The 26,701-nt window shown below is 36.9% G+C and overlaps 1 protein-coding gene across 3 annotated transcripts in view; it reads left to right on the top strand.

Moving 5' to 3' along the window:
- LOC149557795 (hyperosmolality-gated Ca2+ permeable channel 2.1-like) overlaps positions 1-26,701 on the top strand; it is a 177,095-nt gene that overhangs the window by 55,550 nt on the left and 94,844 nt on the right. For all 3 annotated transcript variants that reach the window (XM_089832288.1, XM_089832290.1, XM_089832289.1), the window contains exons 4-5: positions 5,406-5,469; positions 5,927-6,136. In XM_089832288.1, coding sequence (XP_089688414.1) covers positions 5,406-5,469; positions 5,927-6,136 — 274 coding nt within the window. The remainder of the gene's footprint in view (positions 1-5,405; positions 5,470-5,926; positions 6,137-26,701) is intronic.

The following is a 26,701-nucleotide window of genomic DNA, read 5'->3' on the forward strand; positions in this document are numbered from 1 at the left end:
AAAAAAGGAAAACGAAAAATTGGATTCAGGATAGTACAGTACTGGTACAGGTCATTACATTTTGATTTGATAATAAGACTATAACTCGTAACAATTCGTTAGTACATGATGAATTATATATAAAAATATGAAATTAACAATCTTTAAAACCTGCAACAAGCATTAATACAACATAAAATAACTATCAAATTAACTATTTACTAGTCCCATGCTAACTCACCTAATCCTTAGAAAATACTCTACTCAGATTTACCTAACTACTTCGCTCTAGTAGATGTATTTTCTGAGGATTTAGATGTATATTTTATTTTGTTTAATAAAATGCTTTTTTCACTTTACATTTCATTTTTTTGCCCTTTCTGTTTTCATGTTTTGTGACTTTTCAGAGGCATAAGAAAAAGGGGAGGATGCAGAATGACCTAGAAGGAAGGTGGAATATTGTAACTTAGGACTAAAGCTCATTATTTGGATGTATCTATGTACTTTATGATGTATCAATGCTTAGACCATTTATCTATCAAATTTTTTTTTACAAGAGATGCTTCCATTAAAGAACTAACGTAAAAATGGAACATCCAAGTATATACTGGAAATATCTAAACAACAAAAGTGACCATTAAAATAAAAATAAATCAACTACAAGAATATATGGATATTATTCTAATATTATTAAGTGTTGCCAGGAGAAATAATAACTATGCATAAAATATAATAATTTAATAACAAACAGAGATAATAGAAGAGCTAGGATAAATAATATTAACTATTTAATGTTAACAATACTTCTATCAAATCTCATGCATATTTGAAAGGTCTGTATACTAATTGTATAACATACTGGAAATAAGAGTGCAGCTACAAAATTTTGAGATTGAAGTTGATTTTCTCTTAATATTGTTTTCTCCACTTTATAATCTCCACCGATTGACTTGTAGATATAGGTTGCTCACCATACAAGAGGAATGAAGCAAATAGAGGAGGTATTTCAGCCTAAGAATGCAACGCCCAGCTGAAATGCTCCACATGTGGCTAAGGTTTATTGCTGGTACGTCCTAAAAAGGACTTCTATGTGTAAACAAATGGCAGCCACAGTAATTCTGGAGCTAACTTCAAACTCAGCCTTCAAACTCTTATGTATTCTCCTAATTTCTTCACCAATTTTTCTCAAGTAGAACTTCTGAACAAAGCTCTTACAAAGCGAACCTTCAATTTTTTTTCCACAACCTCTAATAGCTTAAATCAATGAGAGTTTTCATTCTCAATTATCAAATATACTGAAACCCTAGCTGGTTCCTTCTTCAAGCAAAAACTCCAAAAGCATAAGTGAAATATGAATTTTGACCACACCAAAATATTCTAACTGACCAAGATACCCAACAATATCAAAATTGGCGCTTTCCAAAAAATACAAGCGTGTCTAATAAGTGTGGAGATGTCTTAAACCTTACGAGATCTTATTTATTATTTAAGTCTAATTCCATATAATTTAATGTTAATAAAAAGTGTAGTTGATTTCTTTTTCTGTTTTTTCATTTCTTATGGTCTTTAAATACAAAATAGAAACTACATTTTTCTTCGTGTTCCAGGATTCCCTTTCACAACCATGCATTTTTGAAAATTCTGTATTTCTATTTTTTTGTAAGAAGTCATGATTCTGTGCATTGAAAATGTTGTAATTATGCTAGAAATCATCTCGTGGGTGAGGTTTTCTTGATAAGATGCAAACATAGTTGGAAACCACTCACTTGGCAACAACTCGCCAAGCCCAAAAAAGTTTATTCGGGAAAAATCGGCCAGTTTTTGAATAAAACTCGGTAACCTAATACAATGAGAAAATGCATGTAATACTATCCGAGTTTGATGTCAATATAATTGTTAATACCTACAACAAAACCCATCCATAAGAAATAAATAGAGCTCATGAAGCTATCTGAACCAGGGCAATAATTTTAAATAACTGAAGTGGAAAGCATACCAATGATTACCCCATAATGTTATATTGGCATAAGGCTTCTTTCCAATAAATAGCTTCCTCATAACTATTCCAAATAAAAATTAATCCACCTAAAGACAAGGCTTCACACTATTAGGTGTGAAGAAATGCACCGTGATCTGATGTACTATCATGGAATGTAGTGATTGACAAACAGGCACTAAAATGGCTTTGTTGTGAATATAATAAAAGCTTTAAACATAGTGCCACGGGAAAAGCCTTACAAAATGTTAAAACAATTGTAATTGACAGGTTTTAATTCAGTTTTGCAGATTAAGGATTCCCATGTAGTGAATCGCTTGTCTCAATCAAAGCAATTACTGTGAACTGAGTGCTGCTGTTGCAATAATTTAATATCTATCTTCTTGCTGCTGTTGGAACAAGTTAATTTCTCCCACACCGACTATGTCCATGGTCCACCACTTCCTACAGTCAGTCTCTTTATCGGTGCCTTAAATTGAATCTGAATGCTGAAATAAATAGATTTATAGGAGAACAAAATATTAAAGTCGCAAGAACAAAATAGTCAGTTGAATCAATTGTTTATAGCATGTCATAAGTAAGATGAATCCTTAAAGTCAAAGCCTTTTGGTGGGTTGTGATTCAGAGGATACACATGATTTGTGTAGTTTCTTTAACTAATTTGTCAGTTTGAGTGAACTAGTTGAAGCTGTACCTGATAATGAATTTTGAAAAATGAAAATGATAATGTTGCTAGCTGAAAAAATGAAAAAGATTGTTGTTGCTAAAAACTCGGTGATTAATCTGCTAGTAAACCCCAAAAATTGGCGATCTTTAGTCCTGATCGAGTCTGTCATGTCCCCTATTTTCCTCCAGTAGTATTTAATAATAAACATAATAAAATAAATAAATTAACAATAGAATAAATAACAATTATAATATAATTTATTGTCATATATTATATAAATATAATAAAAAAATTAGTAACATATAATATTAATACAATACTTGTATCAATAGGATATTATAATAATTTTATGATATTATAAGAAAAAATTAATCCATATTAGTTAAACAAGATAACACAGAATTTAACTTATAATAATCATTTGATAATAAATAATGTAATCATCTAATGAGATGCAACTCTTGGTAAGGGGAGGAGAAAGGAAATATAGATTGAAGATGGCAAGAGCCATAGGGGGTATCGGTTGGGAGAAGATATTCACGTTCATACACAGGGACGGGGGAGAAGACATTCACGTTCATACACAGGGACAGGGGAGAAGCACCGAATGCACTGCTGAAACAGAGGAAATAATGCCATCGAATCAGACACGGAAAGGGAGCATCGAATAGGTGGAGTTCATACTCGGCTCTTCATACACAACCAACATACAACAAGCAAATGATGTAGACACAGTGGTCCCTTCAAAGGTGTTTTGTCATGATTGGATAGGAGATGAAAAAGCCAGTCAACGATAAGGAAGACTAATAGAGTTGTGAGACAATAATACAAAGCTTGAAGTTACACATAAAAGGCAGAAGGAAGGAAAACTATGGTCTATAATGAGAAACGATGACTTGAAAATTAGGAACAGTGAGGGATTCTCAGAACCAGTCTGTAACTCAAGTTGCACTCAGCGATTAAAATATATATCAAGTAGAAAGACTAAACCTCAGCCATGTCAGCAGCAACATGTAATTCAAGTCTGCAATGAGGGTTATACAATTTAGAGCAATCTCTTCAGATTTTCCAAATCAACGCTGAGGATTATTAACAAGGGCCCATAAATGAGAAAGTAAGCATTAGGAGATATGCCAACCACTCAGTATATATACATATTAAGGGAAGAGAGAACCGGTACCCAGGTCTAAAGTATATAAATGCTTAAGTTTATAAGGAAGACATACCAGCAAAGGAACGATAACATCCAAAATATTACAGATTGAAGCATATCTAAGTGCAGCCTAATCACATGATAAGTACCACTGGAAACACATATCACATATCTCAGATTTCTAACAAATTTGTTAACATTATACAGATTGTAAGACAACTGTAGAACATTTATGAAATCTGGGTGACATATAAACATCATATAGTGACCATAATCTAGAACCCATAGATATTATGTTTACATGCAGAGATGGGAGGAGACAGTTTGTGCACTCATTTTATAAATACAATCCCACTTACCAATTTGGATTATACAATTCATAGATGGAAACAATCATAAAAAAAAAACTTATTGGGCATACATCAGTCAATAATCAATTATACATTGATCACATATAGGGTGGTCACATATAGGTTGTAGTCGGTAAAGTTATAAAATAGCCGACAGGTAGATTAGCATGTAGTTGGTAATTATTATGTAGCCAACGAGTATAATTAATTATATCTGAATGGGCACAATGGTTGAGTCACCCCTTTGGGAAGGTATATATACACTGTCCGAAATGGACTTTAAACATCATTGGAAGCACTATGTAATCTCTTCGGCATATATGCGAATAATAAAAGGAGTATTGCTGTGTTACATGTTCTTGTCTATTGTCTGTATGCATGAAACTATTTACCCCATACGGTAAACGTTTGGCGAGATGTAGTCAGTAAAGTTATAAAATAGCCGACGGGTAGATTAGCATGTAGTCGGTGATTATTATGTAGCTGACGAGTAGAATTAATTATATCTGAATGGGCGCGACGGTTGAGTCACCCCTTCGGGAAGGTATATGTACACGGTCCGAAATGGACTTTAAGCATCATTGGAAGCACTATTTAATCTCTTCGGCATATATGCGAATAATAAAAGGAGTACTGCTGTGTTACATGTTTTTGTCTATTGTCTGTATGCATGAAACTATTTACTCCATACGGTAAACATAGGTGACAGTTTAGATAATTTAATAATATAACTTATAAGCATTTAGAGCCATCATTGCACCTACCAGATTTAGATAGCTATCAATATCCAGGGATCCCAATATTACCAAGTACTCTTAATTATAATACCATAGTGAAAATTAAATATTCTTTGATTTTTGGCTCACCATCTTTGTGAATTGCCATTTTTTATTCTTTGTTCCAATCCGGGACATTACAAAGTCGTGATTTTTTTGCCAAATACTTCCTGGGCTGAAAAACTCTGCGATTAGTTGCTAATTGCCGATAATGCCAACTGTGGATGCAAATATCAAAACAGGTATTACTCATCTTATATGCACTGTCCTAGTCCATAAGAGTTTGAGCAAGGAAAAGGAAAGAGATGAAATTTCATAAAGCAAATAAAGTTTCTATGTTTTCTCTTTGTTATTTATAACATTTTACTATGAGAAGTACAATTTTGCTATGATTTATTCAGTTGTTGACAATAATTTTTGGACAGAAAACAAGCAGGGGTATAGAGGAATAATTATTCAAGCTACTCAAAATTTTCTGTTGCAGGCTTTGGGCACATGTTTTTGCTCTCTATGTGATTACCGGTGCAGCCTGTTTCCTTCTTTACCTTGTAAGTTTTTGGAAGCAATAGTAAAAGGTTTATCTCAACTTCTAGTGCTAATTTTTCTCGGTACTACTTTTATATATTTTTCAATTCATATTGTACAAAAAATAGATATCCTTTTCTTAAAGTATACTGCTAACATTCTCCAAAAAAATGATTTCTCCTGCTTATTTTGGGTTTCATTGCAAGTGTTCTCTTTCCATAGAGGTTTGTAGAATGCTTAATTGGTGTGAAAGCTTATTTCTTTTCTCTTATAGCATGTCAAGCAGGACAAATGCTAAATGCATTTCTTCTGTAGAATGAATTTTGGGAAAGTTTTCCTCTCATCCCATAAAGTAGACATGGTTACTCATTTTGGATAGAAACCACTACTGCAATTTTCAATATTTTTTGATGCTCATAGCTTGGAATGAGATAATTACTAATTTATCAGATGAATAGTGTAATTATGCTTCTTTTGCAGGAGTACAAAAGAATTGCTGAACTAAGGCTTGATGTTTTCAATAAATCTCTGCCTCAGCCTAATCACTTCACTGTTCTTGTTCGTGGAATCCCAATGTCAGATAAGTATAGCTTGAGTGAAACAGTGGAGCGTTTCTTCACTCAGTACCATCCTTTAACTTATCACTCACATCAGATGATTTACCGCACTGGCAAGGTGCAGGCACTTATGGTGAGCATTTCTACAAAGTTCCATGAACTTCTGCTTAACGGATAATTTCTGCGAAGGAATAGTGATTTCATTTAAAACACTTGCATGTAAATCTTATAGTTTTCTGTCTTAAGTTGCTTCCTATGGCAATTTCTGGTAAGTATGTTGGATCTATCTTAATGTATAACATGATTTTTTTTGAATAGTACCTCAACAGTTTCTTGCCAAGCTTGAAAATTATTCTATCAATCAATCAGTTGGTCTTTTGAACCACCAACCAAATTATTAATGTCTTTTCAACATTTTGTTTAAATTTCATGAAGTTATATTTGATGGGTGTTTTCATCTCTAAGCATGTCCTTGTGTCACCTTGAGCATGTTTGCTTCTTCATTGCTCAATCCTGATTCCTGACCATTTAGCCACATTAATTTGTCTCTTATATTTATTTATTCAGTTCAATTGTTATAGATTAAATGAAGAATAGGAATTTGGTAAATTACAAGCAACAAGAAATAGGAGTAGGCATGTATATATCAATGTGATCATTATTTATTCTAGGTTGCAGTTTTCAATGAACAGCAATTATATTCTTCAAATAATCTACTTAATACAGCTCATATGGATAGGTCTTTCTTATCTGGAGAAACTACTAACAATTATTTGCTATATCCAAGTTGCCTGCTTATACAAGATTAATAGATATGCATAATTTTTATGAAGAAAGAAATGCTCTGGTCAGCCATAAAAAACAAATTGAATAATCAAAATAGGTAAATGAGACCCAATTAAGAGCTAAGGAATAGCTGTCAGCATGAGCACCCATATAAAGGAGTAGATACTCTAGCAGAAATAAATGTCAATACATCAGATTAATTGAGTAAAAATGTAGAGAGATAGATACAGTGCATTGACCCAAACCAAAAATCAAGATTGTATAAAATATGACAAGAAAAATGCGGCTCTACTTCTAATGGCAAAAAGTTCAAAACTGATATGTCTTTGTCTTTGGAAGTAAGAGCCAGGAAGTTGCTAAGTACCTGCCACAAGGGAAAATGTACAAAACTACTACTTTGGGTACTTACTATTTTAAGTTTGGCTGTTAGAAATCATACTTAAATTTTAAAGTACTTTATTGTGGTAAAAGTCCTCTGAAAGTGGCGACTGTAACCGAAGAGACAATTTCAATCTAATGAATTTCAAGGCATAACATGGCTAACATAGATTTAAAGATTTTATCAGGATTCATTCATGGTGGGAGAAAAATTAACATTCTTCTGTGAAAAGACTGGCTGTATCAGAGAATTTTGCAAAACATCATAACCCAATTCGAATGAATCCATGATGGATCTCTCTATAACATTTTATAAAGAACCACAGCGTATAATAAATTCCATGCAGCAACTCATGGAGAAAATAGACTTGAACAAACCATTAACATAATCTGGAAACAAACAATAACAAACTAAAACAAACAAACAATCAAAACAATCTACGTGAAGTAAATGATGGAACACCCAACATTCTACCCATATTACATAATATCTTTAAAGTTATAATAAGAGAATCTTTGATGTCCCCTTTCCAATTTGATCTTGGTGCAGGGTACTACAAGGGTTGATTGACTTCATATAAGCAAAAAAAAGTGATGTTTGAGTAATTTTCCTAATTTTATTTTAAAATAAATTTGGAAGGTCACTTCAGACCATTTCAAATCATTTTCCAAAGTTTTGCTAGTCTTTAGGCTTTGAAATGCAAAAGTTTCTCAGATTGACAAACTGGTCAAGATTTGAAGCGAGTTTCAATAAAATTGCTCTAGTTTCCCTGCTTTTTCTGAGTGTGAACAGTCTGATAATTGCTTAATTTTCTTCATCCCTAAGATTTCACGGTGGTTGACGTTGATAGTACTTTGAGTCTACTTTAGTTTGGCGTTAATCTCACGTAATTTCATTAATTTTAGACTTAGATATTGTAATTTTTGCATTAATCTCCTGCAAATTGGTCTGTGTGTAGTTTATCATGTTCTGATCAGCTTTCCTTGTTTCCATAAAAAATCATTTTGTGATTTGACAGGTCAAATAAACTGATTCCTAAAAACTGTCCTGTCTGTGATTTCCTGGCATTGTTGCTACAGGAAGGTGGTAGAAGCCAGTTATATGATTATTTATGTGCTTGGTGACCATTTATGGTCTTGTCATGGCCAATTATCATTCCAAAGGTGTCTCAAGTTGTTGTCTTGTAGATTTTGAAGATCGAACTCAAGTTTTGGTTTGTAGAAATTTATTGGGAAGTATGTCTGTTTGGCATTAGATTGTTTCCAAGGTTTTTGTATACCTTTTCCTCTGCATCAGACCTACAATCACAATTTCCACAAATTAGGTTTAGGGTTACATCTTACCGAATAAGTCTTTCCTCAATAATTACAATCCTGGATTGGATCTTGCAATCATAACAAATACATACAAATATGGAATATGTATAGTGTCATTGTTTGTCATGCTGCACTATATTTTTAGGAGTGTAAATACATCGGGAGATAAGATAATGATATTAATGTCCAACAAGAGACCAACATAGGGTCTAAGGGACTGGAAGAAACAAACAGGGAAGAAAAATAACCCAGTAGGAGCACTAAATGGTGTCCAAAAAAGAGCAAACACGAGCAAAGAAAGGGAACACCAATAAGCAAGAGGACTAAAGGAGAAGAGAAATGAGGCATCTGGCCAACGCAGTTTCTACACCAAGCCTATGAGTGAATGTCCACAACAACCTCTTGCTTACAACTTGTACGTTCTTTTCCCGACTCTTTATCGTCTCTGTATGGATAGTCTCCATCTTGAGGGTGGAAATCATAAGGGGTTACTTGGTTCTATAAGTGCCATCTTTGTTCTAGGCCACAATGGTCCTCCTAGGAAAACCTACTTACGGGCCTGCTCGCCACCCTTCTCTTACACCCTAGGCCCTTTCTCTTACGAGGTGGATTATAGACATTATGTATATCTATTCTTTATCATAGATGCATGCACTTAGTATCAATCTCACACACAAAGATGCATACATGTATGAGAATCTGATTTGTGCATGAATCTGAATCATATAAGATATGAAACGAGGAGACATGGCAGGGTGCCTTAAGATAGCCTTTTTCGCCTCCATGCAATTCCCCTCTATACTTACATGGTTGGAGATCTTGGTGTTAGCATACCCTCCTTTTAGGTGTTTAAGGGACATTGCAATAGTGCTCCGTTAGCTATTCTCTCCCTTTCATAGTATTGAGGGCGCTAGAATGGATGTTCTACCTACTTGCCCTTGTAGCAGGGTTCCCTAAAGTTGTTCTTCCGTTTTGCAGATTCCTTCTTTACCCTTTTGATAGATGGTTGCAGTGCACTTGAAATAGGAACATTGACAGATGACATCTTATTACTTTCCAAGTGTCAAATATTCTATCTTTTCAATGAATAATGATGCACTACTGTATTTGTTTCCTTTCTAGATGCAATATTATGATGATAAGTTGTATCAATAGTTAGGTTAGATGCTTCTCTTGGATTGATGTCTCTTTTGCAATTTTATTGATGCTGCTGATCTGTTTTGATGCTTTTCGATGATCTACTGCTCATATTCAGACACACACACACACACCAATATTTGTGTGTGTCAAATATAAATACCCCTCTGCAGTTAGAGCTGCCTTCAATGGTTATTCTCTTTCTATTTATGCCCTATACATATATATGCATATCTGTGTGTGTGTGTGTGTATTTATATTTTCTTGTCTTCTGTTTGATTCTACTCTTGCTAGCTATATACCCCTTCTCCCAGGTGGCAGGATTATGTCTCTTGCAATACATACCCCTTTACTCTAATACATCCTTTTTATTTAATCACAATTCTTCTAGTAAAAGCAACTTATTGTTATGACATATTCCTTCATGAATCACATCTTTTTAAAGTTGAATGCTTTATTACTTGACTATTTTGTACCCTTGGCCAGTAGTTACTAATAATTATTCGCTTGATGGAGAATAATCACTGTCGATAGCACGTCATTCTGAATCTTGCCATTTCTAGAGATAATCACTGTTTTTTGCTTAACTTCTTTTCTTTTCTTCTTCTGTTTTGTTCTCTGTCTACTTTAGTCTTATATATAGGTTTCTTTCTTTTCTTCTGACACTCACTCTTAACTTATGAATGCATATATTGCCTTTTAAAATTTTTTTTATTCATAGTTTGCCCTTCAATTTCCATAAACACGCCTCTTCTTGCAAACACGGTGTCTTCAAAGTTGGATGACATGTCCCTTGGAGTAGCAACTTGAAAAGGGGTTGGCCCGTATGGTTGAAGTAATATTTATTACTTGCATACATATGGGCATAGGTAGCTGCAGTATCCCATCCTTGATAGGAAATTTACATTTCTAATCTTGGCTTGTCTTCGTTTTGGGTTTAATGTTTTTTTGATATATTTTCAATATTTGATAGAACAATATAATCCAACAAAATGAAAAATATTCAATCATAATTTCTACTCAAAGATTGGGCATTACATAGGAAACATATGGCCAAAAATTCCAGATTTTATATCAGCTTAGATACTTAGTTTTTTCACTCAAATTGACAACCCACTTGATAAAATATTCCCTATTATCTAAATCAACAATACCCAAAAAATAGAAGTTAAAATTCATGAACTTACAGGTAAGTTATGCCTTGAAACTCTCTACCAATCATGGTGGCGAGAATGAAGTACAAGTTTGTAGCAGCCCTTGAACTTTTCTGTAGATTATCACTTTCAATCTGCAGACTAATGATTCCTACCTGCCAATGAAGAATGCACAACCAACAATGGAGAAATTTAATAATGCTTATCTTCAATAACTTTTGATCTGTTGTAACTGTGGAAAATGTTGATAAAACAACTTTAATCAAAAACCTCAGATGATCTTTCACACGCTCAAAATGATTGGATGAAAGATAAGATGCATTTCCTAAGACAAATTTGCAGCAAAACTCTAGATCTCCCTTCCAGAATGCCAAAACACAAAGTCAAGTGTTGAAGACGATCAAGTTCCATTTTCTTTTTGAACCCTTTTATAAAGTTCTTAAAGCTGGTCGATCCCTTCTAGAAACTTATTAATCATTTCAAATAATACTAAATGCACACTCAAATTGATGCAGTGCAAGGCAGGGGAATCCCTAATGGAGATGTCCTAGCCCCCAACAAACCACCACACAACGGAATATATACAATAACACAAGATCTGATACCAATTCACAACTCTTTATTTATAAAATAACTGTTATATGCAATGTGCTTGGCTGTAAGGCCTTCCGGGTTACAGCCAAATACAATAGCAATTACAATAACAGTTCTGCAAGATCCCTCAAGATCCAAATTAAATCCTAGCTAGCTCAGTTCAGTAACACAACAACAATCTGGTAGAAACCTCCAAGATCTCAACTTGTGCTCGCAAGTACAATAGCAATTACAATAACAGTTGTGCAAGATCCAAAACAAATCCTAGCTAGCCTAGATCTGTAACACAGCAACAATTTGGTAGAAACCTCCAAGATCTCAACTTGTGCTCGCAAGCCACCAAGCAACCTCCTTGTTTCTAAACCGCAACCACTAGCTCTTCTCCAAATTCGCTATCTTAGCTCCTCCTCTACTAAGGATGTGGAATCCTCCAATAATCCATCACTAATCCCCACTAATGATTTCTATTTCAACACAAGCTCCTTATATGACCAACTAAGCCACAAGTCGGCTAGTCAAACATTTAATTACATTATAGGTCTATCTGGGAAGAGTAAACCAAAACTATAACAAATAGGAACAAAACTCAATGTCAAGGTACATTTAGGTCCACACATGACCTAATAACATGTCCCTAACTTAACAAGATCCCATTTCATCATATGAAATCGCACAAGCCGAAAAACTCAATACGTTTTTGCGAAAACTACCCGAAAATCGATACCCGAGGAAAATCGTGATATCTTACAACCTTGATTAAATTAAGACCTGCGCTCTTAACTCAAGATAGAATTTTAGGTTCTCTTTAAGAACCCAAGTGCGCAAAGGGTGATCCAATAAGGATAATTTCGCATGCATCACGAAAGTCGTGTAGAAATCAGATGCGTAAAGTGACAGAAATTGGTACCCCAACATAATGCTCATATCTCCCAACTCATAATGAATTAGGACTCGTGCCTTTGACAGAAGGTAGTGTACTTTAGGTCCTCTTCAATCTTTGAAAGATACATCCTCTCATTCATTAAGGATAATTAGTTACACCCCCCACAGGACACCTACAGAAACCAAAAAGAAAGCTCCAGCCGCGAGGTTAAACGACTCTAACTTCAACGCGATCCATCCAATCCCCATGCGCACATGAGGAAAGGATCCTCAATATGCCTCAAACACATCCCCAATCACACAAACCTCTGCTCCATCAAAATCCAAGCTCAATGCTCCTGCATCAGACTCCCCAGGTAAATAGAAAAGTGTGTCCCATACTTTGATGCCCAAAGAAAAATCTGCAACCAACTTCATCTTTACCAAAGGCTTCCACTCCATCAAATTCAATAGAACAAATTTGAAAATCAACCATCTATGCTTCATCCACTAAAAGATCAGAATTAAATGAATATCAGTAACCCATTCAACATGCTCACTCCCAAGAACAAACAGAACATAATGGTTCACCAAGAGTCTCTGCAATTGATCACAACTAGCAACAACAATATCCTCAAACATATACTCCATGTTAGAAACATTATGCAACTCCAAAACTAAGTCAGCAATATGTAAGTTCAAATCCCCAATAAGAAGAACATGTAAATCCTCAACCACGTCAGCCAGAGGCAAATCAGGAACATAAAGATCCATAGTATCATGTAGATCCAAAATCAAATCAGCAACTAGTGAATCCACACCAACAACATCAAACTCTACATCAATAGAAACATCTATATCCTCAATCAACTCAACAACATATAAATCAAATCCACACCAACAACCATTTGCAAATCCTCATAATCAGCAATCTCATTGGTCACAACAAAATGCTCTGTAACATGTAACTCATCACTAACAACCACCTGATTATCCACGGCCAAGTGCTCTGCAATTTCCATGTTAGACTCAACCAATTGATCATGAAAACCAATCTCCATCCCAACATCAACAAGGTTAGGAATATCCTCAGCAACAGCCTCAAGTTGCTTTGCAGGTTTCACATTAGACTCCACAAACTGATCAACAAAACCAACTTCTTCCTCCTCAACCTTGCTATGCCATCTTCTTTCTTGAACAAGTCTTCTAATCAGCCAGACAACTCCCTTTCGTATTGGTAGACTCCAACTGCAGTAGCATACAACTTTCTTCTTCTATTTTTCAACTCTTTTAGAAAAAGCAACATCGACAACAACACCCACCTGAGCTATTGTCTCATTAATCCTCCTCTCCAATGTATCACAGAGATTCACAATCATCCTAGGGTTGAATCCTCTCGGAGCCATCTTCCAAGATTTTCGCAAATCCTTTGCTAGAAATCCTTGCCACACTCCTTGTGATAAATCCGAATTATCTGTAAGTTAGATCACAACCTACCACCTTGCACGAACAATTAGGAACCAAATCACAAGTCTAGGAACATGGATCTGCAATCCGCAAACTCTCTGCAATCATGCTCTAAGAAGATCAACCTTCCAACTTTTCATCCATCGATCCATCTGCAAGTCCTCTGCAAGTGTAAGTCAGATCACAATATATCACCCCACACCAAGAATTACAAACTAGGACTCTGAACCAATCGATCCTCAACAAAATCACCACCAGATCAAGATCTTCTCAGATCAACCCAAGGCTTTGGTGTAAATTGCCTCAACTTTGGTGATTTGTCAACACGCTTAGGAACAAACCTTTGCTTTGATACCACCTGATGTAGTGCAAGGTAGGAGAATCCCCAATAGAGATGTCGTAGCGCCTAGCAAACAACCACACAACGAAATATAAACAATAACACAAGATCTGATACCCATTCACAACTCTTTATTCGTAAAATAATTGTTACATGCAATGTGCCAGACTGTAAGGCCTGCCGGGTTATGGCCAAATACAATAGAAATTACAATAACAGTTCTGCAAGATCCCTCAACAACAAGAACAATCTGGTAGAAACCTCCAAGATCTTAACTTGTGCTCGCAAGCCACCAAGCAACCTCCTTGTATTTAAACCGCAACCACTAGCTCTTCTCCAAATTCGCTATCTCAGCTACTCCTCTACTAAGGATGTGGAATCCTCCAATAATCCACCACTAATCCCCACTAATGATTTCTACATCAACACAAGCTCCTTATATAGCCACCTAAGCCACAAGTCGGCTATTCAAGCATTTAATTACATTATAGGTCCATGTTGGAAGAGTAAACCAAAACTATAACAAATAGGAACAAAACTCAATGTCAAGTTACATTTAGGTCCACGCATGACCTAATAACATGTCCCTAACTTAACAAGATCCCATTTCATCATACGAAACCGCGCAAGACAAAAAACTCAACACATTTTTGCGGGAACTTCCCGAAAAATCAATACCCCAAGAAAATCGCAATATCTCACAACCTCGATTGAATTAAGACCTGTACTCTTAACTCAAGATAGTATTTTAGGTCCTTGTTAAGACCCCAAGTGCACAAAGGCTGATCCCTGAAGGATAATTTCACATGCATCACCAAAGTCACGTGCAGAAATCAGACGTGTAAACTGATAGAAATTGATACCCCAGTAGGATGGTCATATCTCCCAACCCATAATGAATTAGAACTTGCGCCTTTGATAAAAGGTAGTACTCTAGGCCCTCTTCAATCTTTGAAAGACACATTCTCTCATTCATTAAGAATAATTAGTTACACCCCTCACAGGTAGCTTGCAGAAACCAAAAAATACAGCTCCAGCCGCGAGGTAAAATGACTCTTAACTTCAACACGATCCATCCAATCCCCATGCACACATGAGGAAAGGATCCCCAATATGCCTCAAACACATCCCCAATCACACAAACCTCAACTCCACCAAAATCCAAGCTTGATGCTCCTGCATCATGACTTCATATTTTAACTTTATTTAAATAATATTTTAACTATTTAATGCACTTTTAAAATCAGTTAAATGAGTATCATGGCCCCATTGCATATAAAGGGATCTTAATATCTTATATTATGATTACACTTTATTAATAATTACATAATTCCACAAATAACCATTATTTCTGATTTCACCTGGGGGATATTCAACATCTTAGAATTCTTAATCTCAAAGAATTTCAGTATTTTGCCTCATTTCTTTTCAAAAATATCTTTAGAATCCTAAAACTCTTCCCTAGCATAATGCTATTTCAATGAAACTTTCAAGTCTATGTTGAGCAAAATAAGGATTTGAGGCCAAAAAGATGATGGCAATTAGATGGGAAAATCTGGACATCTCCATATTTCCAGCCCTTGCATAATATCGACAATTAAAAAATTCCGCTACAAGCATATGAGGTGATAATTCTTTGGTGTGAAAATAAAGCTCGAATTACCTTGATCTCCACTGTGACATATGGATATAAGCAGTTTGGAGTGATGGACATTGGGAAAAAAAAACTGAAATTTGCCCTTTGAATGCAAAGCGAATAACATGGAGAGGCAACCAAAATGTCACAAATCTTGATATTGGGAATCTGCCCATTGTCAAGATTTTCATTCTTGAAAATTCTAAAGTATCGTCTGCATTTCTTGGGCAGATTTGATCTCCTTTGGCATTGTGGCATTGAAAGATAATTATTTGAAGGTGAAAACCAATATTATCCCTCCTGATTGAATTATGATTTGAATATGAGAGCTTGATGATCAGATTGGTAAAAATGAAAATCCATGGCCAATATTTGAAATTTGAAGATAAAATCTTTGCAAGTATCAAAGACTGAGGGAAGGAGTTTATCTAATCAAAGATCGAATGAATGTTAGAATTGAAGCTGCCTTGAATCCGTGTCCTAAGGCTGGTTGGAATCTGACCATGCCCTGGACAACTTGTGTTCAAAAGACCTTCAATATCCTCCAAGTTATAGAGGCCCAAGGCAATCTTGAAACTAAACTTCTTTTCCCCAAATTCATTATCTTAAAATAGATACATGTCAAAATGGTTTAAAATTTGGTTAATCATAGTAATCTTCAAGTTGATTCCAACTATTTGATCCTATAATTTGAGGATGAGGATGTAAAAGGTTCATATCCATTTCTAAGATTTAATGCAATTCCCTTTGTTTTACAAGGTAATGTTAGAAGGAGAGGCTTGGAGAGCAATCAAGCTAAAAACTTCAAACAAGTAGGAAAGGCGAAGATGGTTGAGGACAGGAAAGCTGATGCTCAGAGTTGAAAGTTCAAATTCAAAGAGCAAGATCAAGATGGACTACAAAAAACAAAGAACACGGAGAAAGAACAAATCGCAACTCTACAATTAATGATAAATTATTATCAATATGAAGTTCTTTTGGATATCCAAAATCACTTTGAAAGATCCAACTACATGAAAGTCTTCATCAGCTCAGGAGAATCATGGCCAGGAATATCAAGATTTCCAAAACCAACAAGTGCAATGAGAGGATTCACAAATGAAAGATGGTGACAATTTGAGAAGATGAAGAAATTTGGTAATATGCTATGACAATTGAAGGCTTGATAATGTTGAGTATGAAGAGATATTTTCTCATTGCCAAAAAATTGATCGAGTCTATGCATCAGGAATAGGTCAAGAATGTAAAAGATGCAAGGATCTCTAATAGAGAGATTCTGATATATACTTTTAGTTGTTTTGATTATAAACTGCAGGATACAGCTATGGTATTTAATATATGCTCACTGAATCCTGATTTGATTATAACTCAAGGCAGAGATGTATTATATTTGACTTATAATATCGATTGAGTATGACTTGATAATGTCTATGTTCTGATTGTAGATTGAATCGCTCAAGGGAAGGAGATCATTACTGATTTGATTGATGATACTCTTCATCATCGATTGCATATTATGTAATGTTTTGTCCTAGCAGTGCAGTGTCTGAATACACGATTAGTGAATGGTTAGGTACTAATGACAGTTCGTGCATTTTAGAATGGGGTCCGTACAGTGGAGGAGGCTATGTTGAAAGTAAGTTGAATGGTGGAGAGGGGAGGGATGTTGTAGGGGTAGTACGGATGAGTCCGTATGGTACAAGGTAAAGGCCGTACAACAACAGGAGATGGGACAAGATGCGGTGGTGGTAGGATGAAGAAGAGTATGGTGGTGAGAATGGCTGTACGGTGGGCCAAGATGACTGTACGGTGGAGTTAGGGTTGCGAGGTACGGATGCAACAACAATGAAGGCCATACGGTGGGAATATGAAGGGCCGTACAACATGTGTAGGAAGGCCATACGATTGGTTTGAGGGTAGTAGGACGGATCTTGGAAGCCGTACGGCGAGTAATGTTGCAGAATGGAAATGACATTGAATGGTATAGAGGGAAAAATGGTTTCAGTCGTGCACCTTGAACTATTAATTATGAATTCATCAAACAATGCCAAACAACAATGGAGATTTGAACACAAATAACCTTTATAATATTTGCCAAAAGATGGTGCTCTTATTTGTTAGATCTGAGCAAAGTATTACATGCAACAACGGAATAGGGTGAGGAATCTCGCCGAAACTGCGCGAGCCAAATAGGGAAGATCTTTCACTTTTGAAATGGCGAAGAAATCCAGAACTTCAACAGGAATTTGCAGTACAAAGAAATAAACCAAAATGCATACCTAATGACTACCTACAAGCCATGCTTAAATACCCGTTGGCGAAAACTTTTCGAGGGTGTACAAAGATAGCTGATGGATACACAAATCTAAGGAAACAAAACAAAAATGGGTCCGAGATACATAAATCAGTCAGCCCATTAACAATAGCTTGATTAATAGTTTATTTTATAACGGGAACATTACAGCCCTCCCATCCCAAATTTTGCTTGTCAAGCAAATTCAATGCCAGATGCTGTAGAATGTGCTTGCCCTCCCACGTTTCGTCATCCAATGGCAAGTGTTTCCAACGTACCAAATATTCCTTCACCATGCGGTTTCGTAGGGTCTTCTCATGTACTTCGATGATCTCATCCAGTTTCAATATGAGCTTTCCTTCTTCATTAAGCGGCGGAAGGTCTGCAACTACTGTGAAGTTTTGTCCCACAACTTTCTTAATGTAGGAGACATGAAAAACGTTATGAATACGACTCCCCTTTGGAAGTTCCAACTCATAGGCAACTTCACTGATGCGGCAAACTACCCGATAAGGACCATAAAATTGTGGCTTCAATTTTTCTTTTCACTTTTCCTTCAATGAGGATTGCCGGTACGGTTGAAGTCTTAGATAGACTAAGTCTCCCACTTCGAAGCTTCTCTTGATTCGGTATTTGTTGTCGTACATCTTCTGTTGAACCTGTGCTTGTTGTAAGTTTTCCTTTAAGCATCTTAGGCTGTCCTATCCCTTCTGAAGTCAATCCCTTGCGCTTTGTGCACGACTGTCACCCAGAACTGTGTCAATGAAGGAAAGGGGTTTGTACCCATATAGTGCTTTGAACAGTGTCATCCTGATGGACATGTGGTAAGTGATATTGTAACAATATTCCCCTAGGTGCATCCATTTGACCCGCACTCGTTGTTGTGCTGAAACGTAGTTTCGAAGGTAGCCTTCAAGCCACTTGTTCACAATCTCCGTTTGTCCGTTTGTCAGAGGGTGGTAACTAGTACTTGGCGACAATTTTGTTCGTGCTAGTTGAAACAATTCTGTTGAGAAGATACTGATAAATTGTCCATCTCGATCACTGACAATGTTTCAAGGTAACCCGTGTAGACGAAAGACATCTCTGAAAAATAAATCGGCTACTTGTGCGACTTGAAAGTCTAAGGGGATGGCGAAGAAATGTGCGTACTTCATTAGTTTGTCAACCACCATGGAAATACAATCCTTTCAGTTCACTTTGGGAAGTCCAATAATGAAGTCCATTGAGATACTTTCCCACTTCTATTCTGGAATTGGCAGAGGTTGTAGTAACTCGGCAGGTAGAGTATGTTCGGATTTGTTTTGTTGGTAGACCACACACTCTCTTACATATTGTAGTACGTCTCCTTTAAGACATTTCCATGAAAACCTCTCCCTGAAACATTTGTAAGTTTTGAGGAACCCGACTGTTCTGCCAAGGGTGAGTCATCTAGCTTCAAGATTTTCTGCTTCAATTTGGATTCCGAAACAAAATATATCCGATTCTTATAGTAAATGATGTCATCCACCACTTTGTACCCATCATTTTGGGTGTTTCTATCCATTAGCTCATAGGCAAATGTGATTTTGGAATAATCCACCAACAAATGTGCTTTCCAGAGAGGGTGAGCCTTGATAGCTCTGAACCTGATGTGACCTTAGAAATGGAAGAAGATGAGCCCCCTGAGGCATCATGGGTCACTAAGGGAAATAAGAGGCAAAAGGTTGTGCACATCCTTGAAAAGGTTAAACAGAGGACAATACAGATCCTACCTGGTAAAAGTCAGTATTTTGGTGACTTGAGACAAAGTTACAAGACAGAGTCAATCTAGTTGAGAAGACATTGACTGACCTAGAAATAGTAGCAGCAAGGTGGTAAGTGGTATTGTAACAATATTCCTCTAGGTGCATCCATTTGACACACACTTATTGTGCCAAAATGTAGTTCTAAAGGTAGCCTTCAAGCCACTTGTTCACAATCTCCGTCTGTCTGTCTGTCTAAGGGTGGTAACTAGTACTCGGCAATAATTCTATTCTTGCTGGTTGAAACAGTTCTGTTTGGAAGAAGTTGATAAATCGTCCATTCCGATCACTGACAATGTTTTGGGGTAACCTGTGTAGACAAAAGACTTCTTTGAAAAATAGATCTGCTACCTTTGCAACCTGAAAGTTTGAGGGGATGTCGAAGAAATGTGTGTACTTCGTCAGTTTGTCAACCACCACGAAAATACAATCCTTTCCGTTCACCTTGGGAAGTCCAGTAATGAAATCCATTGAGATACTTTCCCACTTGTATTCTTGAATTAGCAGAGGTTGCAGTAACTCGACAGGTAAAGTATATTCGTATTTGTTCTGCTGGCAGACTGCACACTCTCTTACATACTGCAATACGTCTCCTTTAAGGCATTTCCATGAAAACCTCTCCTTGAGATGTCTGTAAGTTTTGAGGGAGCTCGCGTGTCCTACCAAGGGTGAGTCGTGTACCTCCTTCAAGATTTTCTACTTCAATTTGGATTCCGACACTAAATATATCTGGTTCTTATAGTAAATGATGTCATCCACCACTTTGTACTGATCATCCTGGGTGTTGCCATCCATTAGCTCACAGGCAAATGTGTTTTTGGAATATTTCACTAACAAATGTGCTTTCCAGAGATGGTGAGCCGTGATAGCCTTGAACTTGATGTGACCTTGGAAATGGAAGAAGATGAGCCCCCTAAGGCATCATGTGTCACCAAGGGAAATAAGAGGCAAAAGGTTGTCCACATCCTTGACAAGGTTAAACAGAGGACACTGTATATCCTGCCTAGTAAAAATCAATATTTTGCTAACTTGAGACAAAGTTACATACAAGACAGAATCAATGCAACTGAGAAGACACTAACTGACCTGGAACTAGTAGTAGCAAGGTGGTAAGTGGTATTGTAACAATATTTCCCTAGGTGCATCCATTTTACCCACGCCCGTTGTTGTGCCAAAATATAGTTTTAAAGGTAGCCTTGAAGCCACTTGTTCACAATCTACCTCTGTTCGTCTGTCTGAGGGTGGTAACTAGTACTTGGCAACAATTCTGTTCCTGCTAGTCGAAACAGTTCTATCCAAAAGATACTGATAAATTGTCCATCCTGATCACTGACAATGTTTCGGGGTAACCTGTGTAGACGAAAGACTTCTTTGAAAAATAGATCGGCTACCTGTGCAACCTGAAAGTCTAAGGGATGGCGAAGAAATGTGCGTACTTCGTCAATCTGTCAACTACCATGAAAATACAATCCTTTCCATTCACCTTGGGAAGTCTAGTAATGAAATCCATCGAGATACTTTCCCACTTCTATTCTGGAATTGGTAGAGGTTGCAGTAACTCAACGGGTAGAATATGTTTGGATTTGTTCTACTGGCAGACCGCACACTCTCTTACATACTGCAATACATTTCCTTCAAGACTTTTCCATGAAAACCTCTCCTTGAGATGTCTATAAGTTTTGAGGAAGCCCGGGTGTCCTGCCAAGGGTGAGTCATGTACCTCCTTCAAGATTTTCTACTTCAATTTGGATTCTGACACTAAATATATCCGATTTTTATAGTAAATGATGTCATCCACCACTTTGTACCAATCATCCTGGGTGTTGCCATCCATTAGCTCACAGGCAAATGTGTTTTTGGAATATTTCACCAACAAATGTGCTTTCTAGTCAGTTGAAATCTGGCTCAATACGTAGATGGCGGGTTTCCTGGATAAAGCATCTGCAACCATATTATTCTTCCCCTTCACATATTCAATGTCAATTAAAAGCTTGAATGTTACCCATTTTTGTTGCCTTTCGTTCAAGTCCCGTTGCTCGTGAAAATATCTCAGACTATTGTGATCCATACAAACGACAAACTTGGCACCCACAAGATACTGTCAAAACGTGGTCAGTGCATGTACCATGGCCAACATCTCTTTGTCAAAAATGGAATATAAATGCTCGGTTTGTGTAAACTTATGAATCTCAAAGGCTTATGGATGTCTATCTTGTATTAGTACCACACCAATGTCTTCTCTGGATGTGTCGCACTCTAGAATGAAAGGTCGAGTGAAATCAGGTAAGGCGAGTAGGGGGCAAGTGCTCATTACTTCTTTCAATTTATCAAAAGTGAATTGCACCTTCTCATTTAATTAGAAGGAGTCCTTTCTTGTCAGATATGTTAATGGAGTGCCGAGCTGAGAGAATCCTTCTACAAACCTTTGGTAATAACTTCACAGTCCAAAAAACCCTCGCAACTCAGAGAGTGATTTAGGGGAGGTCAATCAAAGATAGCTTGAATCTTCTGCTGATAAACCTGAACTCTATATTTACTGACAACATGCCCTAGTTACAATATCTCCGTAATACCAAATTCACACTTGGATTGCTTGGCAAACAAGGACCGATCCTTCATGATTTTCAGGACTTCATCCAGATGCTTTAGGTGCTCTTCCTATGTCTTTCTTGAAATAAGAATGTCATCAAAGAATACCAATAAGTACTTACGCAATTGTTTGTTGAAGATGTGATTCATGCATGATTGGAATGTAATGGGTGCATTTGTTAATCCGAGCGACATGACTAGGAACTCATAATGCCCACATGTCAAGAACAGGCTGTCTTCTCCACATCTTCCCTCATGTGAATCTGATGATATTCGGAATGAAGATTAATTTTTGAAAAATAAATTGCACCATGTAATTCATCCAACAACTCATTGATCCTCAGAATAGGATACCTATTCTTTGTCTTCTTTTTATTCAATGCATAGTAGTCCACATACATGTGCATTGCTCGATCCTTCTTTTTAACCAATACCACTGATGAGGCAAAAGGGCTAGAACTGGGACAAATCCATCCTTTCTCAAGTAGCTCCTGGATCGTTTTTTTGATCTCATCTTTGAATTTCTTGGAACGGCGGTAGGATGTGGTTATGACCGGCTTGGCGCCTGCATCCAACTCGATGGTATGTTCAAATCCTCGATGGGGAGGTATGCCAAGAGGAATGTCTATAAAAAGTTCATCATAATCACTCAAGATATTCTGGAGATCATCATCTTGGGGAGGTGTTTGTTGCCCTTTTATGGGTTTTGCTGAGACAAAATAGTGTATAGCCCAAGCAATGCCATCATGCCAAAAAATTGCCTCCATCCGATGTGCAGAAACTTCCTTTGGTCCTTCATTGACCATTCTATGGAGAACAACGTTCTTCCCATCGACAACAAAAGTGAAGTCTATTCATTTGGAGCTATTAGTATATTCATCAAGTGTCTCCATCCATTGTATGCCCAGCATAACCTCCATATCATCTAGTTCCACTATGAAGAAATCCTCTGTCACCGTGTGATTCACCATTATGATACTTAGCTGAGTAACAAGGTCTGTGCAGGGCAGTAAGGTCCCTTCAATAGCCTTGACTTGAAATCCTACATGTGTCTCCGTAGGTAGACCTCTTCGTTTCACCAGAGACAAGTTTATGAAGTTTAGGGTGGCTCTGCTATCGAGCATCATTATAACCGTTTGTCCTTGAAGGGTTCCCTGTACATGAAACACCGTGCACCTTGGGCTGCCGGCTAGGGTGATAGTTCCTCCATGTCGTACCAAAGCTACGATTCTTTTCATACGGTTCAAACTAACCATTTTGGTGCCTCGTGTTTTTGGTTGTCATCAGAGGGTATGTCTTCCTGTTCATCCACATCATCAAACACAACCTCAATGTAGTGGTTTTTTCTTTTCCCAAGGCATCTGTGCCCAAGTTCCCATGGTCCCTTGCATTTGAAACATAGTTTCTTCCTTCGTAGCTCCTGTCTGGTGGCTTCGTCCAATGTGGTTTCCTAGGCGGAGGTTTATCATCTTTGTCCCTTGGAAAAACATTGATGGTTCGGAATGTGAGTAACCTTGAGAGGATGATGCCGATGATGATGCCATACTTTGTGCCTTCTTAATGGCCTCCGACAGGGTGGCAGGATTGAACCCTTTTACCCAACTTTTCAGTGTTCTATCAATCAATCCATGAAGAGCACTATTTGTCTTCTTTCAGAAATGTCCTGGACCAAAACAAAGAGTTTCAAAAATTCCGCAATTTACTGATTGACCGATCCAATTTGCCTGAGTTGTGCCAAATCTTTGAAATTGAGTTCGAGATCTTTACCATCAAATTGATCTACCAATCTCTCAGTGAATTCTGCATAAGTATTTATTTGATCATGCCCCAGTGTGATGGTGTTGTGATGGCACCATTCACGCGCTAGTCCCTCCAAGTGTAATGCCGTAAAATTTAATTGCTTCTTCTTTTGGCATAGGATTAAGCTGGAAGTAAGTATCGACCTTCATTATCTACGGTTGTGCAGATATGGATTCAGATGCGTCAAATGGAGAAAAATTTATTTTACTCAACTTCTTTCTCAGGTCATTGTTAAAATATCCTCAGTGTCTGCCTCTCGAATATCTCATTCTCAGATTTGTGTAATCTTTGTAGGATATATCTTTATCCAAATTCGCATTCTTCCAGTCTTCTCTCAATTGTTTCTTCATTTCTTTAAAGGTTGGCTGCTTCCTTCCGTGTGGTGCCTGCGTCCATGGAGGAAAAGACGACATGGAAGGTTGAGAGCGTGTTGGATGAGGGCTTTCTTTGCTCAACACAGAGTCCACGTTGTGACCATTTTGTTTACTAAATATTTTATTATCTACCAATTTCTTGAGAGTTTCTTCCATGAGTCGTTGAGTATCATTGATCTGTGCCTGATTCCTTGCAAGTTGTCTTAGTAGTGCCACGAGTTTGGCAGTTGTGGGTTCCGTTTTTGTAGCCATTCTATCAATGGAATAGGTTCTTCTCTTTCAGCTATAAACTCTCATTCATTGTCCATAGGCTGGTAGGATCAAAGCTCTGATACCACTGCATTGTTCTGTTCTAGCAGTGCAGTGTCTGAATACATGATCAGTGAATGGTTATATATGAATTGTAGTCCGTGCATTTCAGAATGGTGTCCGTATGGTGGAGGAGGCTATGCTGAAAGCAGACTGTATGATGGAGAGGGGAGGGATGTTGTAGGGGTAGTACGAATGAGTCTGTACGGTACAAGGTGAAGGTCGTACAATAGCAGGAGATGGGATGACGTATGGTGGTGAGAATGGCCATATAGTGGGCCAAGATGGTCATATGATGGAGTTATGGCAGTGAGGTATGGAGCTATAGGTGCAACAACAATGAAGGCCGTACGGTGGGAATATGAAGGCTCGTACGATATATGTAGGAAGGTCGTACAGTTGGTTTGAGGGTAGTACAGTGAGTAATGTTGCAGAATGGAAATGGCACTGGATGGTACGAAGGGAAAAATGGTTTTAGTCTTGCACCTTAAACTATTAATCCCGAATTCATCAAACAATGCCAGACAAGAATGGAGATTTTAACACGAATAACTTTCAATTAATATTTGTCAAAAGATGGTGCTCTGATTTGCCAAATCCAAGTGAAGTATTACATGCAACAACGAAACAGGGTGAGGATTGAATCCCATCAAAACTGCATGAGCCAAATAGGGAAGATCTTTCACTTCCGAAATGGCGAAGAAATCTTGAACTGTAACAGGAATTTGCAGTACAAAGAAATAATCCAAAATGCATACCTAACGACTACCTATGAGCTGTGCTTCAATACCCGTTGGGGAAAACTTTCCGAGGTGTACAAAGATAGCCGACGGCTACACAAGCTTACGGAAACAAAACAAAAATGGGTTTGAGATATACTAAATTAGTCGGCCCATTAACAATAGTTTGATTAATAATTTATTTTATAACGGGAACATTACATATTATGTATGGGAATAAATAGTCATGTTCTCATAGGGACATGACTCTATGTGCCCAATGGCCCTATAGGTTCATGATATAGTTACTTACAATAATGATTGGTTTAGTAACCAATATAAACACTAATCTATAGCAATCGAAAACCTCAAAGTTAAGTATAGATTAGTAAACACATATCAATGGTTAGCATATATATGTGTGTGTGTTTGTATAAATCATAGAATTATATGCTTAAGATATATATAGAGGGTTCTTCACTTTTGCTGAAGCTACAATTTAACATGCCCTCTTAGCAAGGGAGAAGTGAAATTCTAAGGATATCTTTAAGGACTCAAAGATATAATAATATCAACATTAATGATATTCATTCACAAAACAAATTATCTGACTTTAACACTTTGAATGTAGCGACTTGTCAAATAACCATAATCTCAATGTTATGAACACTATCATAACATGTATTATGATCTCCGGCACTTCCGGATCAACAATTAGAATGACAATAATACATTTGTTATCAATGACTTCAGGCGTATCCAGATTAATGCCATAATTTGTTATGATATCAGGGCTATCATTTGTAAGATTTTCACCTTACAATGATTACCTTCTGAATATATGTCTCTAAAAGATCGTCATCTTTCATTACATATCTGATGTAACTATTCAATTAGAAGCGTAAAACACACATAAATTTGAAAACTCAAATTCAATATTCAAAGTTACAATTTGATCATACTAAGTTTTTCCCTAAAATGTTCCTATTTAACCTTGGCAAGAGGCTTGGTAAGAACATCTACTGTTTGCTCATTAGTACTTATATACTCTAATCTAATAACATCTTGATCTATCATATCCCTAATATAATGATAAGGTATCTCAATATGCTTAGATCGATTGTAAAAAACTGGATTTGCTAAAAGCTTGATACAACCTT

The sequence above is a fragment of the Cupressus sempervirens genome, chromosome 5, assembly GCF_028749045.1.
Source record: "Cupressus sempervirens isolate cs-2001-9-10 chromosome 5, ASM2874904v1, whole genome shotgun sequence".
Taxonomy (NCBI): domain Eukaryota; kingdom Viridiplantae; phylum Streptophyta; class Pinopsida; order Cupressales; family Cupressaceae; genus Cupressus; species Cupressus sempervirens.